Source organism: Pantherophis guttatus, chromosome 3 (genome assembly GCF_059756535.1).
Source record: "Pantherophis guttatus breed Tessera chromosome 3, ASM5975653v1, whole genome shotgun sequence".
In the NCBI taxonomy this organism is placed as follows: domain Eukaryota; kingdom Metazoa; phylum Chordata; class Lepidosauria; order Squamata; family Colubridae; genus Pantherophis; species Pantherophis guttatus.
This window is the reverse complement of record NC_142065.1, coordinates 56181399-56195688: the sequence shown is the minus strand read 5'-3', so window position 1 is coordinate 56195688 and position 14290 is coordinate 56181399. Positions and strand designations below refer to the sequence as shown.

The 14290-nt window shown below is 37.6% G+C and overlaps 1 protein-coding gene across 22 annotated transcripts in view; it reads right to left on the bottom strand.

Annotated features, from left to right (window-relative positions):
- Window positions 1–14290, bottom strand: part of PTPRF (protein tyrosine phosphatase receptor type F) — a 529684-nt gene that overhangs the window by 45333 nt on the left and 470061 nt on the right. For all 22 annotated transcript variants that reach the window (XM_087889625.1, XM_087889634.1, XM_087889639.1 and 19 more), the window contains 5 exons: window positions 10692–11270; window positions 10150–10247; window positions 5418–5671; window positions 4649–4739; window positions 1363–1575 (listed from right to left, as the gene is read on the bottom strand). In XM_087889625.1, the coding sequence (XP_087745751.1) occupies window positions 1363–1575; window positions 4649–4739; window positions 5418–5671; window positions 10150–10247; window positions 10692–11270 (1235 nt within the window). The remainder of the gene's footprint in view (window positions 1–1362; window positions 1576–4648; window positions 4740–5417; window positions 5672–10149; window positions 10248–10691; window positions 11271–14290) is intronic.

The following is a 14290-nucleotide window of genomic DNA, read 5'->3' as shown; positions in this document are numbered from 1 at the left end:
AAAATAAGAATGCCAATTTCAGAAAGTAATTTATATAATTTCACCTTGCTGGAATTTCAAGAGGCTTTTTAAAGTTTTTTTAAAATTAGAGATGAGTATCAACAATAATATAAATGGATTAAAGAGCAAGATTGTTTTACCTCAAAAGAAGGAACACAAAGTGGCTTTATTCAATCAGGGTTAAAATGGGGACATGTTTTTACTTTGAGTGCTTGTTTTTTGGACTTGCTGACACCCAGACTGGAAAAATGTTGTGTATTGGATTTGCTTACAGTTAACATTATGTTTAAGGCTTTTTTCCCCTGTACATGTATATTGTATCCTAACTGGACAGCATTTAAATTAGTTTTGTGTTTAATTGACTTTTTATTTAAAGTATGGGATCTTTGTGAGCTCGCTCTCTTTAAAGGACATAATGTTTTTTTTTGCCATGTTAAATTTCAGCCTTTTGTTTATATCAGGATACTGGGACCACTTTATGCCTTCTAAATGCGGACTTGCTTATAGTTGAGATATGGAATAATGAATTTTATATTTGCTAATCAATATATTTATTTTAGGGATCTGTTTGACCTTTTTGGTGATAGCTGGATTGGAGAAGACATCACTTATTAGATTTGCCTACAGTTTAAGAGTTGATTTATGGGATTAAGAGTTTTATTATCTATTATTTAAGGGAATAAAAATAGTGAAATTGTTTATACTTACTATGATGAGGTGGGAAACCGCAATTTTTAGTTGTTGCTTTTATTTCTTTCATGTTTTTTTGCACCTTTTATTCTCTTATGTTTTTCCTTACTTTTTTTAGTGTGCATTTTACTATTTAATTAAATTTTTAAATAAAATTTTTAACAAAAAATAGCTGTAGCAAAACATATCAAATACCTGGAAAGTGCACTCCGCTAGCCATGAGTGCCTTAGTACATTCACTCTTGTATACTGTAATACACAACTTGTCCTCAGCTGGCTGCTCAGAGTCCTCACCCTCCCAACTTGGTTGCACATTTGCTATGTCCGTCACTGAAGTGTTCAGACTGGGTGACTAATGGAGCATTTGACCAGCTCTAACGAGCCATTACAAGTAAATGAGGCTGAAAGTAAGAGCCACAGTATGGGACAGGACAGAACAGAAAGACCCAAATATCTTCATTATGCTGGACATTACTTACACATTTCACGCAGTAGTAGCACTCTATTACTCTTCCTTTCCTCTCGCTCATCCACACCAGTGTGCAACAAAAGATAATGCAAATGCTTATATGGACAGGCAAGTGGAAGGAAAAACTTCCACAACCTCCACTATGCCAATCATCCAACAATGCTAACTTTGTAACTGTCCTTTTTTCTTTCAAATGTTCTTACCGTATCACCATCCTCCAGTGAAGCCAGCACAAAACAACGGTAGCTCAAATCTTCTGAAAGTGGCTTATTAAAGAAGCCTTTATAATTCTTTTCATCTCCCAAAACAAATGTTTCTGGCAGTTCTTCCACTTGGGCTGCGATATAAGGCTTTAGGCGCTCTGCTTGTCGACGTTGGCGTCTTTCTGTGGCCCCTTGGTTTATGGCCTCAAGTAGCTGGAGAGCCAAAGAAAGCTTATGTAAGAAAAAGTTCTGCCAGATACCTTTGTGAACTGCACTTCACAAAAACTTATGCTTTTAATAACATTCGTTAATCGAAAAAGGTGATGCTGACTTTGTGCCACCATAGACCAACATGGCTCACCTCCTTTAGAAGACAAGGATAATCCTAACCCTAACCCTTTCATTATATGAAGAAAAAGGAAGAAGAATAGGTGAAAAGAGTTTAGGGCAGTAAGCGATTGACAATACCCAATGCAAATATTTATTTATTGGATTTCAAGAGCATTCAACTCCAAAAAAGATTCTGGAGGGCTTACAACATTTAAAAGACTTATTTAGAGAAACATACATAACTACATAAATATTTTCCAGAAAAAAATGGCCTGGAAACAGAACCAAGACTTGTGGAAGACTTGGGAGACTTGAAGAATGGGAGCAGTTATGTATGTCACACAGAATGCATTGTAGTAGTCCAAATGCGAGGCAAATAGGATATGAGTGACCATCTGAATTTCTTCCTGATTGAGGAAAAGGTGCAAGTGGAACACAAGTACTATTTATTTATTAGTTAGACTTCTATACCACTTCAAAGTGCTTTACAGCCCTCTCTAAGCGGTTTACAAAGTTAGCATATAGCATATTGCATATTAACATATTGCATTAGCATATTGCCCCCAACAATCTGGGTCCTCATTTTACCCACCTCAGAAGGATGGAAGGCTGAGTCAACCTTGAGCCGGTGAGATTTGATCTGCTGATCTGCTGAACTAGCAGTCAGCTGAAGTAGCTGCAGTACTGCACTCTAACCACTGTGCCACCTCGGCTCATATTTACTGTTTGAGCATTACTTGTGAATCCTAGAGGATTTCCACACTGCATACTAGTCTCAAATGGGGAAGTACAACCCCACCCAAGACCAAAGATTAAAATATCTGAGATGGGGAAGTGTTGGGGTGCTAAAGAGGTACATCCATTTTTGTTGTGGATGTCTTGATAGGGTGCCTCACCAGCAATTTGATGTGTATATTAAACAGGAGGGACGAGAGCATTGAACTTTGAGGGACCCTCCTTTCAACACCAAATGGTACTGACCATTGAGGAAGGAGGTGAACTCCTGTAGCACAGTACCCCCACTTCTAATCTGCCTAACTAGTCCACAAGGATATTGATAAACAGTATTGAAAGAAATCAAGGCGCTTGAGGATGGATGCAGCACCTCCATCCCAAATCTGCTAAAGGCCAATGACAAGCACAACCAGTACTACCAGAGTACTATATCCTGGCCTGAAACCCCACTGAAATTGGTCCAGAACCCTTTATAACTCCTATCCAACCACTTTAACCAAAAAGGGGAGGTTGGAAACTAGATAATCGCTTCCAAAATATCTATTGTGGAAGCCCATGAATTTAAACTTTCAGAGAAAAATAATAGTTTGGCAGGCTTTGAGATGGGTTTATTTTACCCAACAAGCATACTTTGCAGTCTGGAGTACTGTCAGACACATTATAATTTTCCATATTGTATGTCTGCATTATAGCAAAGGTGTTGTTTTTTTAATAAAATTCCATATGGTACTAACAGATTTCATAGGGGATCCAGATTTTTAAAAATGAAGATCATAGTCACCCATAAATTCATAAGAATGATATAAACATATCAAGAATTTAATTACATTGCTTGGAGAGACTCTCAGATATTTAAGTGTGCTTTTCTAATGAATACAAATGATTGCCAGGGTTTGAAACGGAAATTCTAATTTAAAGTGAAGGAAGGCATACATATATTTCACACAAAATGGTAAAAACAAACATACAGCAGAAGAGCAAATATGATGCCCAAAAGACAGACGTTATATAAAACCATGCTGTTAGTATTAGGGACAGAGGCTGTTGACTTTTGGTCTCCAGAATGATATTGTTGCTTTACATCCATACACTGGGTCTTCAAGTCCTATCTGTTGAGGTCAAATACAGATACTTCCAGAGTGCAACCTTTTTGCTTGGAAGAGAGTGTGTGAAATAGAATGCAGAAGGAAATGAAGTGTGATCCATAAATGCAATAACACCTCTGGGAATTCTAGCATAATGACTTCTTTCAAGTTAAAATTGCAGGCAATTTTTAGATTTAGTTGGAGTTAATGGGCATTTGAGGAAGTTAGTGCTTCTAAGAACATTAAGAGATGGTGATAAACTCTGCTGTCCTAGGGGAATAATCTCACACATGCAAAAACAAGGATATCCAGCTTCAAAAAATGCCAAATTCTCTATCAATACTACTATCCTCAGCACACAGGATGAATATGACTGCTGGGGAATATGACTGCTATAATCTTCTCAGTTTAGTATGTGGGCTGTGGATAATGCTCAAAGGCCTTTTGGAAAAGATGGGTCTTTACAAGTTTGTAGAAGACCACTGGAATAGGGAGTACTCGTACCTTGGAGGGTAGGCCCTCAACCATTGATGTCCTGAGCAGATATTGTCTGCGTTGAATGGGTAGCTTTTATCAGGCAAAAGTGGCCTTTTTAGATACCTTCATGCCATTAAGGTTTTAAAGGTATTAACAGCATTTTGAATTGTACTTGGAAACCTACTTCCAACTAATGCAGTTATTCAATCATTGTGTTGTTTTATTCATGAGGGGAATCACACATATTTATCGTTTAGGTCAGGGGTGTCAAACTCACGTCGTCACGGCGGTGTCACATGACATATCGTGATTTTCCCCCTTCACTAAACTGGGCGTGGCCAGTGCGTGATGCATCCGAGTTTGACAGCCCTGATTTAGGTGCACGGTTGTCCAATCCTTTGGCTTGCCTGAGCCATACTGAATGAAAAGGAACAGTCTTGGGCCACATATAAAAAATATAATATAGTTAATGTATCTAAATAACAAACTTCCTTTAAAAATATTTTTATTATCTTGTGGGACTGCATTACTAGCTATCCAGGGCTGTGTGTGGTCAGCGGGTCATGGGTTGGATACACCTGACTTAGGAGGTCACAGATTCAACGCTCAACTAAGAAATCTGAGAACCCCTGCAGTAGCATTTTTCTTTTTTCTCATACCTGGTCCAGTTCCATCTCATCTGGACTCTTCAGTCTGGAGGCAAGTATACTGCTTGTGTGCTCTATTGGTACTACCACAATGTAGTACGACCTGTGGAGGAAGAAGAAGAAAGAAAAGGTGAGTTCTAGATATAATGGAATGCCCTCCATAAAATCCTTATAACGGTCCCTCACTGCTTCACTTTCTTTGCATTCTTCAGACTGTCATGAATTAGAGAAATAATGTTGTAAAGCCTAGTTATTTTATAGCTGAGTACCAATTTCAGTGGTATGTTATGGAACCATAAACACGAATGAGACTTCAACAAGCTTTGCAAGGGATTTGCATTCTTTACTCAAGTAATTGGGCAGATAAGGTCATATTGGGTCCTTTAAGAGGAAAGAAAGGGAGATTATGGCTTTATGGCCTTAATTACCATAAAGAATATATAACTTAAAGTAGCAATATGCAGTACAAAAAAATAATTGTCCAAAATCAGAATCCTAATAGGTTGCTGCTTCAAATCCTATATACTAATCTCTTGTATTTTGTCCTTCCTATTGTGATATATTTTGGAGCATTTTGTAGTTGAATAATTAATCAGTCTCTATGAAATCGGACGTGATTCCCAGTGATACCATCTTACTGCCCATACAAAAACCTATTCACTTTGCAGGAATTTCTATTCTGAGTAGAAAAATACAGTACTAATTCTACTATATTGTTTTTTTGGAGAACATAGTGACAGATCAATATCAGAATGGAATCAGAGATGTGGACAGAGTATACCTGACTGGCACAGAAGTCTTCACTTTGGGGAGGGTGAAGGTGAACTGTCCATTATGGATATATTTGTATGTGGAAACAGGCTTTGTTTGGAAAACATCAGGTGATGTCCTGATGAAGACCCGATGTTGCAATGCGCCTGCACTACTTCCCCGGTTTGTAAGTGCAAAGGAATAATTTGTGTCTGGCTGCAAGTCATTAATCAGCTTCTTCATAGAATGTCCATCTACCTCCACAGTCTGCCCATTGTATAGAATCTGAAAGCAAAATAAATAAAACATTGGATTTCACACTTAGAAATTTTCTCCTAGGAAAGAAATTAATTTTGCCACCAAATTTCTATTTCCAAGTTGGGTCTTTGCTGTGATCTTCTGGTAATATGTGAAAACTGATTTTAACTGTAATCACTACTAAAATGAGGTATTTATCTTGGGAGTTTCTCAATATTCAGATAGCACTCGTTTTCTAATTCCACTTCAACTGGGCTCTAGACATAGTTCTTAAACTGCAATTATCTTGATTCTGTGGGAACACTGTTGTCCAAAATGATACCTTGTGGATTACTTTGGAATTTAAAGCACGTTTTGTTTCCGTAGACTGCAATATACTCTTGATGATTCCTATTTGAATGGATGATTTCAGAAGGTGGCACTCAGAATCTTCCTTGTGCTAGTCTTTGGAAGAAACAGCAATTCATGGTGCCTCATAGTTTTGTTACTGATTTTTAAATATAATTTTTATTGCAGAAAATCTTAAGATTAAAAACAATAGAAATATTAGAAAAGAAACAAAAAATAAGGACTAAATAAGAAAGAAAATAGAAAAAGAAAGAAAAAAAGAAGAAAATTAAATATAAAGGTTTTGTTACTGATTTTTTTAATGTTTTAATTTTATGTTGTTAAGAGACAGATATATAGAGAGAATAAAAATTCCTTTTCTTTCATGGATGATGCAGACTTGCTCAGACATTTGGAATATAGTGAGCATCTCTGGTTTAACAACCAAACTTTGATTCCATCTTTAACTATAGTCTACTATGGCAAAGCAACAAAAGCAATCAAAAACCCCTCCTCTGTTTCTTAAATAAACATCTAATACTTGCTAAAAACTAAGATTGTGGATGGTAAGCCAATACTCTGTACGAGTGGTCCTCAACCCCCGATCTGTGGACCAGCGCCGGTCCGCAGCAGGCCATGCAAACAAGCAGAGCCCCAGTGGTGGGATGCAGGCAGCATCAAAACTGCGCCCTCTCCAGTCTGCGGAAAAACCTTTCTCCACAGAACCATTCCCTGGTGCCCAAAAGATTGGGGGCCGTTGCACTATATATCCAGGAATATTCTACTTACAATCTCATGAAAATGTGTAAAGTCAGTCACATTTCAGAAGAAAATATACATCTAATACTCCTTGAAGAAATAGGGAAGAAGCACTCTTATACCATGGACATCAGATTCAACATCAAACAGCCCATTGAAGCATGAATGCAACAACAGACCATCACAGTAAAATGTGAAGAAGGAGGGGGGCAGGTATATGCCAGATGAGGTCTGAGGGCCTACCATAGCTATACATAGATGGGCTCTGGTGTGGAGCCAGAGCCAGCCAGCTGACTGCAACAGGCACCTCATCATAATGCCACTACTACTCACTCCACCAGACCAGTCATTTTTTTTGCAGGGAATTTATCTCCTGGTCCAGATGAAATAATGATTGTTGCTGGAAGAAACTGAAAGCCTCTCTATTGATTTTCAGTAAAGAATTTCCAAAGGTCCCAGTTCTCCCCCATTAAAAGAAAGAAAAAAAAAAATCCATGAGATTTATCGTACACCTCCATGCTATCATCTAGACAATATACGCTTTAATTAAATCTGTTAAAGGGAAAGAGGACACTCTTTGGGCTGTAGATTTAGTATGCAACTGTTTATCAAGTGGAGATAATGCTAATTGTTCCCATGGAGATTTATCAGCAGTGCTTATTAGATTATTAGGCTTTGGCATGGCATTCTACATGTGTGAATTAAACAGTTGGCCACACGTGGAGCCTTGTTTGGAATATTCCTGCTTCACAGATCATATCCAGGCCAGTTATTCCTTCGGTACCTAACCCTGCACATAACCTGCACATCTAGAATCAGCAATAGGTATAAGGAAGCTCATTTACACTTCTTATAATTGCATGGCTGCTCTACAGTTAGCAACCCAATAGCATCACCTGCTCCCAAGTCTCCATGTGGCCAGCTTGCAGGTGAAATTGATGTCAACTCTAACTTAACCCTCATCAGCAGCCTAAGCTATATTAACCTAGCCAGACCTTCTGAACTTTACACACTGTAGTATCTTGATAATTCATTAGTTCTATTAAGAACACATTGGATCTGTTGAACTGGAAATGAGGAAATCCCAGCACAGAATCCACTATTAATAAACTTGTCAGGCTTCCCTGTCCAGGACTCAGCTGTAAATCTTTAAATCCTGATTTTAACATGCTTGGTTAGGCAACAGAAGTTACATATCTCTGTCAAGGTCATCTTCCCTACTCCCTCCAGGAAGCTTAATCTACAGCAGTGGTTCTCTGTACATTCAACATAGTGTGACTAAATACAAATCTTTATTGCAACCTAGAAGGCTTATTAAACTGTTGATTCTTGCCGGTCACGGTGAAGGTACAGTTCCTTTCTTATACTCCTGGGACTTTACATCCGTTGATGCTTCCTTGTGCCTTTTCCATGCTTCCGTGGATTCTTTGCTCTGTACTTCAAGGCCCTGAACCTGAATATTGCTGACTGTTGACATAATTTGCACCTCTGTTCTGAAAACCTTTTGGCTTAACTCTCACAGTATATCCACTCACTGCTAGCAAGGTCAACAGGCATAACTTCGTACCAAGATGTTTTTAGTTTGCTCTAAGGCATTGTTTAGAGTGGTCAGATGTCCAGAATTATGCCAGACAGTCTGGATTTTGTAAATATTTTCCCTGTCTACGCTCTGGTGGCTCCCGTTTTGACTGCCATTTTCATCGGTTCCTGTAGCATATTTGGGTTGTAAAACTCCAGGCATCCAAAAAATGGCATCTCTGTTGCCATCCAATGAAAGTCCAGACTTTTGTAGCCCAGATATGATAGTTGTGTTCTGATTTTTTGCAGGAAATTTGGAGGAAGTGAAAGTACATCCAGACATGAGACTGACTTGGCTGTCCTCCAAGGAGTCTGCATGATGATGGCAGAATGATCTGGGTGGAAAGGAAGTGGGAGACATAAATACAACATCTGATGCAAGATTCTGACTCTTTCTCTATTCCCTGGAGGCTTTCAATACAAAATTAAATAGTTTGCTACAGGCAGCTGATGCTGCTAGGGTCTGCTAGTGAATAGAATAGAATAGAATAGAATAGAATAGAATAGAATAGAATAGAATAGAATAGAATAGAATAGAATAGAATAGAATAGAATAGAATAGAATAGAATAGAATAGAATAGAACTCTTTATTGGCCAAGTGTGATTGGATACAAAAGGAATTTGTCTTTGGTGCATATGCTTTCAGTGTACATAAAAAGAAAAAAATGTATTCATCAAGAATCATAAGATACAACACTTAGTGATAGTCATAGGTTCCTAATAAGCAATCAAATCATACTAGGAAACAAACAGAACAATATAAATCGTAAAAATACTAGCAACATGGTTATAGTCATAAGTGGGAGGAGGTAGGTAATAGGAAGGATGAGAAAAATAATAGTAATACAGTCTTAGTAAATAATTTGACAGTGTTGTAAGAATTAGTTATTTAGCAGAGAGATGGCATTAGGGGAAAAACTGTCCTTGTGTCTAGTTGTTCTGGTGTGCAGTGCCCTATAGTGTCGTTTTGAGGGTAGAAGTTGAAACAATTTATGTCCCGGATGTGAAGGGTCTGTAGATATTTTCACAGCTCTTTTTTTGACTCGTGCAGTATGCTGTACAGGTCCTCAATGGAAGGCAGGTTGGTAGCAATTGTTTTTTCTGCCCGTTCTAATTATCCGTTGAAGTCTATGTCTGTCTTGTCTGTATAAAGGCAACTCCCATCCCAGGTCTCCTTGTGTGTATCAGTAAGAGACAGAAAGCACAGAAATACAAATGTGCATGTGGGAGGGTAGGGTTAACTTGTATCAATCTAGTAAGTACTCATCTAATATTTCCCTCTATCGTTACATTTTTTATAGGTGAAGGTACAGTTTGTTCTCTCATCACGATCTTTCTTTTGCTTATAATTTTATAGGGTTGCTATCTTCCTTTTAAAAAAGTATTTTAATAGGCATGTTTAAATATTACCTTAGCTAAATGAGTTACTCTGAATAAACTCCCATGGTACTAAGTTTATGTTTCTATGCCCTTTACTAATATAGTAAAGGGAGCATTTAGGATACGCAAGGAATTTGGAGGGTCTGCCTAGCAGCTGATTACTACACTTTAGTGATTGAGACTTAAAAGAGGTAGAAATGAGAAAGTGTAAGTAACTCTGCAGCAGTTAAGACAAAGCATTCTGCTGCCAAACTCCTGATGTGTCTGTCTGGGTTTTAAACGCTTAGGTGGTTTCAACAAATAGTGACCTGGTGGCAGCAAAACAACTGTTTTCAGATAAATAGCCTGATCCCTTATCACTTTTATCAAATCAAAGTCAGATTTAGGACTGCAAGGAAGACTCTACAGTAATTACTACACTTAGATAAGGTTTCTATCTTGGATGTTGATAGTACCTTACCTTGAATGGTACTGCCGATTTATAAGAATCAGGCACTTCCCAACTAAGTAGCACTGAGGTTTTCATCACTGCGCTGACACGGAAGTTCTTTGCGAACACTGCAATTAAAAAGACTTCTCTTGAACATTGTCAGGGGAACAACTAAAGGCAACTGTTATCCAATCCTGCCCTTCCACATCTTAGATTTAAACTAACACAGATTTTTTCACTTCCTCCTTTGGCTCTTCATCACAAAAAGTCAAAAGAGAATAGTTACTGGGTACTGGTTCCTGAAAGAAATTCCTTTTTTGAAGTTTACATGACATCAGTTGTGAAATCTTAATCTGTTCACCGCCCTGAGTCCTTCGGGAGAAGGGCGGTATAGAAATTCAATAAACAAACAAACAAACAAACAAATAAATACAATGTTCATGCCTGTTCCTCCCCTCCCCTATTATAAGGTACAGTAAGACTGAACAAGATAAGGTAAGACTAAATGGGATGTTTTTCACCCATTTTCTATCATAGGAATTCAGAATTTGACCACAGCAAGAGGTGCCTACCTTGTTCCATTGGCATCGTTCTTGACTGAATGCTGGGGCTGAGAGGTCCCGCCCCCTTGCTAGTATGGGCTCTAACTTTGATGTCATAAGTTGTATCCGATTTGAGATTGGTCAGAGTGATACTTTGTTCCTTAGTAACATTGGTCAGGTTTTGCTGGCTGTTTATGTCTCTGTATACAACTGTATAGTTGGTAATTTTTCCATTCCTCTCAGCCAGCAGTGGTGGATTCCATGTCACTTTAGTGGTGGAGGTGGTAAGCCCAACCACCTCCAGGTTCTGAGGGAAGCCATTTGGTGGCTCCTCTGGAGTACTTATTTCCTTCTCAAACTCCTCCCCAGGGCCTGCCCTATTCTTTGCAGACAATTTGAAGATGTAAGTGGCACCCTTGTAAAGTTTGGTTACAGTGTAGTGATCGTCATCTTTTCCAAACTGAATTACTATCATCTTCTCTTCATCAGCACATTTGTATCGCAGCATGTAGCCCAAGAGCTCTCCAACCATCTCTTTGGGTGGTAGCCAATTGATTAGGGCAGTGTTCATAGATGTTGTACTGATCATCATAGTAGGTTTGCCTGGGACTGTGGAACAAAAACAGGGTATTAGGCTATGAATGGAAGCGAACTTAAGATCTTGAAGCACTCAAATAGCATTAGAGCTGAACTGAACAAACTGAATCCCAGCATCTACACAGATTTTTCTGAGTTTATGCTGCATCAGATTGCAGATAAATGATCCCATATCTAAATGAATTAGAATGTTAAAAGCATTTTGCGCACCCAGGATGGCACATATGAACTTCCAAAGTGCCCTGAAGTGGTTGAGCCTAGGAAGAGCTGTTCTTCATTGTAATTCTGAATGGGTAGCTCAGTTTTTACTACTTTCTGTATTCCATACTTAAATAAAAACAAATTTGTCCAAGTCTTTATTTTATGGGATGGTGGACCCTTTAACTCCAGAAAAAAAGAATAACGATTAATCTAGCATGTTATTAAGTAATGTAGCAACACGCAGAAGTAACCAAATTGTAAAACAAATCATTTAAAATGCAGAAGATACAAGTTTGGTTTTTAGCTTCATAAATATATTCAAATTTAACAATTATCCACATTGCAACCAAAATTGGTATCTATGGATTCCTTATCCAGCTCTGTCTTAAATCTCAGTGCATCTATTCAAGCATTCCTTGAACCCCAACATTTTTCAAAATGTCAGATAATGCAATCTTGGATAGTTTGAACAAGGTAAAAAGTATAATTATAACATAGTTATTTGGTTACTAGTATAAGTTATAGAGGACATGTCCAGACTCAGCTTTGGAATCCCTCCTAGTTTGATGCAGAGAAATTTCATAGTAGCAGTTATAATTTCACCACCTGTGTGAGCTCTCGAGAGAGTGTAGCATGCTGCTTGCAATCAAAATACACTGTGTTTAAGCTGATGAACTGGTTCCTGCTAGGAATGCTGATGTGATGGCTGTGCAACAACCTGATTCCAAATTTTTTATGTGCAGTACAAATTAAGGGCTGCTCCCATCAAAGCTTAACACCTGCTGTATAAAATGGATGGTTTCATATCTCAGTTACACCCACAATAGATACATCTCTTTCCCCCACATCAGGTGAAATTGATGTGTAAATCCAACTGCAGCAGAACTATTCAGAGCCTGTTTACTGCCAAAATAAGCATTAGCCTGTGTTGGATTGTGGCACCCAGAGACAAATCACAACAGCACAGTAATATTCCACATATGGTTTGAGTAGGTTTAGCTAAGTTATGATGATGATGCTCCTCTGTGAAAGCCATTCAGATTATGGAAAACGTTTTAACAAACTTTTAACTTATTTCACTGGATACTCTGGTGGTAGGGTGAACAGAATTGATATGACAGAGAAACTAAGAGATGGCAGCACTAAGAATGGCACAAGGAGAAATCATTCCAGTATCTATGGAATGATTTTGAAGAACTTGGAACTAATCTAAAATTTTGTCAGACTACCTGGCATATATTAGATCAGAAGAGATTAACCCACACTTTTTATACGACAACAAAGCTCCAAAGATATTCCCCATCTCATTTGTTCTCCAGATACCTGGCTTCTCTTTCTACCATTGCATTAACATTTCTGGAACGAGTATATTCTTCAATGAAAAAGGTTTTAAGAATGTCTGTTGAAATTTGGCAAATACCAAGACAGAGTAGATAATCTTTTCATTCAGTGTTTTAAAAAAATTAGTTTACAGTCTTAAAAAATGAGCAAAATCTGAAGCCAACGGAGATTAGCATACTGTAAACAATCAGGCATCATTCCAAAACAAGAGACTACTACAGAAAGTCATTTAAAAAGCTCTGCTTTGTTTCATTTGATATACTTGGATAAGACTGTAACTACAAATCCTGAATATAGCAGGCAGTTCCAATTGAATCCTAGTGTGCTTTCTATTGAGGAACTTTGTGTGTCCCCAAGTACATTTCCATCATCTGTTTGTTTGTGCTTATTTAGCAGGAAGAAGGAACAGGCATAAGAAATGCAGCATTTCCTTAATCAAGGGTAATAATTTCTGTACTGCAACTAATTTCAATGCTCTTCTGTTTTTGTAGTTTTATCTTCGTTTCAAATATCATTTCCAAACAGGTCAATAGAGTTAAATAATTATTCAGAAACACAGCTCAGAAGATATGATTGAGTCCTAGACATCATTTAATTCATTACAATTGTATACTTCAGTGGTTTCCAATCTAAGGCATCACTGGTGGATTGAGAGTCTAATATGGGTAGTTACTGATACAGGTACTAAAAGATTTTTTTTTAATTAAAAGTCTCAGGAAGTCATTAAATCTGATACAATTTTATTCATGCTTGATGTTGGCAATTTCAGTATTTTTTTAAAAGTTGATAATTTTTTTTATTTTGGGTATCTGAAGTATGGCATCAGGCAAAAATTATCTGTGCTGCATGGTGTATATAAACACAATGTTGTCAATTCTTGACCATATTATCTGGATTAAAAGCTGTTGTCCTGATCCAGATAAAGGAACGATTAAGAATGACAGACACAAAAAGGCATCTAAATGAAAATATATGTTTCCCACTCATGTACTTTATAAGGACATATAATTTCTTCTTTGTTTGGTATACTAAAGTTGAGATAATTCAATGAATTATAGATAGGATCAGAACAGACAAAACAGTTTATAAGAACATCAATATCAAGTGATGACTATATGCCTGAGAGAGACAATTTAGAGCCTATCCGTGCCATGAAATGTGGTAATGGCCATCAGTATAGATGGGTTTTTGAAAAAAGGCAATCCATGGCAAATAAATCTACAAAAAACTGTTAATCATGTGAGCTAATAAGTTCTGGTTCTGCTTGAGACATCTGCTTTTGCTAATACCTGTAGATTAGAAAGGATGAAGTGGACCTTGGGGAACAGAGGTCTGTATTTAGTTCCATTTACTACCAACAATCTACAGACCAGGTTAAAGGGGTAGAACTCTCAAATATTCCCAATTTCTTTGAAGATTTACATTTCTGCCATGACTTCAACTACATCAATGATTCAGCAGCTCAAAAAAGATAGTAAAGTAGGCCTGTC